The following is a 2,631-nucleotide window of genomic DNA, read 5'->3' as shown; positions in this document are numbered from 1 at the left end:
CTGCCATTATTTTGGTCAACTTCCAAAGTGGATATTTCTTTATCAAAAGCATAAATTGACTTGACACGCCATCAGGGGTTAGGGACATATAAGTACTATTGATTCATAGCACTTTTAGAAAAATCAGACATGTTTTGGATTTCCGGCCAATTTTGGAATGATGCTGGGTGTGACCAATATGGCTGCCATTATTTTGGTAAAGTTTCAAAGTCTATATCTCTTAATTAACCCTAAACAGTACACCTGGGGTCCGCGCGGACCCCAGCACTATATATTCTGTAATATCTTTTTTTGTTTCTAAAGATTTTTTTCTGAAATTTTAGGTAATTGTCACCCACAAAGTTGTCTATCAATACAGTGCAGAAAACTCCGTTTCTACCATTTTATAAAAAAATTATATCTGATTTTCTTTTGGGGTCCGCGCGGACCCCAGCCGGCTTTCGATCATAATGGATACACTGGCGTTCTTATACATTACCTTATTTCCGTTTTTATATGTTTTTATGCATTCATCGTATGTCTACCAAGTTTTCAGAGAATGGTGTAGTAATAGAATTAAATTTTAATAACTTTGGTGTAATTATGACGTCATATGACGTCAGAGCTAATAATATAGTCCGCCATATTGGATTTTGACCAATGACGTCATCAAATTAGCATATTCTATGCATATCAAATGATTAAACTTATATTTAATTATGTAAGATGTTATAAATGTTGGAAAGAAGTGTAATTTTATATAAAACTCAGAAAATGTTTTATGTTTAAACCAAAATTACTTCTATTTTCAAAAAACTACCCGTTGCCATGACAACACAAAAAAACATCAACTTACTAGTATAAAACTAATATGAACTTTTTTCCAGAGACATTTTAGGAAAGGTCTCCAAATTTGATACTTCTAGCGCAAGCCGTTTAGCCGCTATCTGAGATCAAAGTCTGGCCTCAAAAGCCCCTTCAGTCTGAAATGGGTTTAAAAATCGGGTATTTCTTCTTGTCTTCTTTTCTTCACCAAAAAATAGAAAAAGTTCAAAATGTATGATTTTGTATGTAATGTGGACACAGAGGTTCCCACATCAGTTTGCAAAACAATTGAGCTGGTAGCATGTTGATAATTTCTAAAAATTAGCAAAAAACTGCTCTGGGGTCCGCGCGGACCCCAGGTGTACAGATTAATCAGTCCGGGAAGGTGTTCTGTTGAGGGTTAAATTGAAGCTTCGCCCCCTTCTCTTTCACAACTCCTTACGTCAATCTCCCCTATCTATAAGATTTCCTTTTTTATCAGGTTCGTTTTTGAACCTCCTTGATGTAACGTAACTATTAACCCGGCTAGCAGAAGCCGTCGGCTCCTTTATTACACTCTCCTCTTAACATCCAAAGACCCTTTGTTTTCCTCCGTCTTAAAAAAACCCAGTGGTTTTTCTACCAGTACTGTTCTCTGTACTAATTGTTTTTTATACCTTTTTTTCGTCTGTTTCTGCAATTAGCGTTCAGGCATGGATTTGCAATAAAACATCTTATATTACAGCCCCGCCCTGTCGGTGAAGGTTGTGGAAAATTGTTGATAACGATACCGTGGCGCACGCGCGCTGACAATACACATTACATGTTAAACGCGTTTGTTTTAATACTTGCGAGCGCAGGTCATTGACCTCCGGCTTGCGTTGTTCTAACAGAGAACAGCAAAATGTTTGGCAGTTTTAGCGTCAGATTTTTGTTTGTTAAATCATACACAGACATCGATAAATCTATTATTCATCCAACTAGTTCTTAGTTATGTGAGATGCTTATTGGAATCACACGAATCGGAACAAACCCAGTATGAAATGGTAAACATCAATCGCTAACGGCAGACACCGCGTGGACCCGCCTCGCAGATACCCCCCCCCCCGTATTTTCCCTCTCTACCTTCATGTCGAATTTCATGTTTTTATTTTTACCCCAAAATAAAGGAGTTGAATCGATTTCAAGAGGTGGCAGGAGAAGAAGGAGGAGAAGGAGAAGAAACGTGAGCAAAAAAAAATGACATAATTACTGAATTTGCCAACATGCCTGTAAAAAATATAAAAACACGTTTTTCATTGTAGTAAAAAAACCCAAGCTTGTATGCTTGAATTTTTATTTAATTGCGAAATTGCATACCATTGTGTCCAATTCGAGCGAGTAATGGATGTGGATCGAAGCCCACCGCTTTGGCGTCATTGGTAGAGGCAAGAAATATATTTAACACGGCGTCGTTAGCGTATATTCCTGAAATGACATCAGAATAATAAGTATACTTGAGGAGAAAAATGACAGTATATGACTTGTTTGCGGATTAAGGATCCTGTAAAGCAAATATTTGTGTTTGAAAGATGTGTGACCATCCTACTTTAAGTATCTGATCACCAAACACCGCCACCCGTTCTAGCCTCTAGGTTAGGGTCCCCTGTCTTTGTGTGCTTAATGGATGCCTCTGAAGCCTTTGATCGCGAAAACCACTGGACAAGGCTTAGAAAGTTGATCGACAGAAATGTTCCGCTATATCTAGTACGATTCTTGGTTTCCTGGTATACGAATCAAAGAATGTTTGTGAGATGGGTGCAGTCATTTGCCCCAGCTTCTCCGTTACTAACGGAGGGGGGGGGGGGG

The 2,631-nt window shown here is 38.4% G+C and overlaps 1 protein-coding gene across 8 annotated transcripts in view; it reads right to left on the bottom strand.

Annotated features, from left to right (window-relative positions):
* Window positions 1-2,631, bottom strand: part of LOC109472103 (beta-1,4 N-acetylgalactosaminyltransferase 1-like) — an 84,062-nt gene that overhangs the window by 26,998 nt on the left and 54,433 nt on the right. For 6 of the 8 annotated variants that reach the window (XR_002140341.1, XM_019771676.1, XM_019771675.1 and 3 more), the window contains one exon: window positions 2,143-2,250. The exons of the other annotated variants lie outside the window; for them this stretch is intronic. Coding sequence is in view for 5 of the 6 variants with exons in the window: in XM_019771676.1 (XP_019627235.1) it covers window positions 2,143-2,250 (108 nt within the window). In the remaining variant the exon portion in view is untranslated. The remainder of the gene's footprint in view (window positions 1-2,142; window positions 2,251-2,631) is intronic. 8 annotated transcript variants of the gene reach the window in all.

This window comes from Branchiostoma belcheri, unplaced genomic scaffold (genome assembly GCF_001625305.1).
Source record: "Branchiostoma belcheri isolate BF01 breed outbred unplaced genomic scaffold, Haploidv18h27 scaffold267, whole genome shotgun sequence".
Taxonomy (NCBI): Eukaryota; Metazoa; Chordata; class Leptocardii; order Amphioxiformes; family Branchiostomatidae; genus Branchiostoma; species Branchiostoma belcheri.
This window is presented reverse-complemented; position numbering and strand designations above follow the sequence as displayed.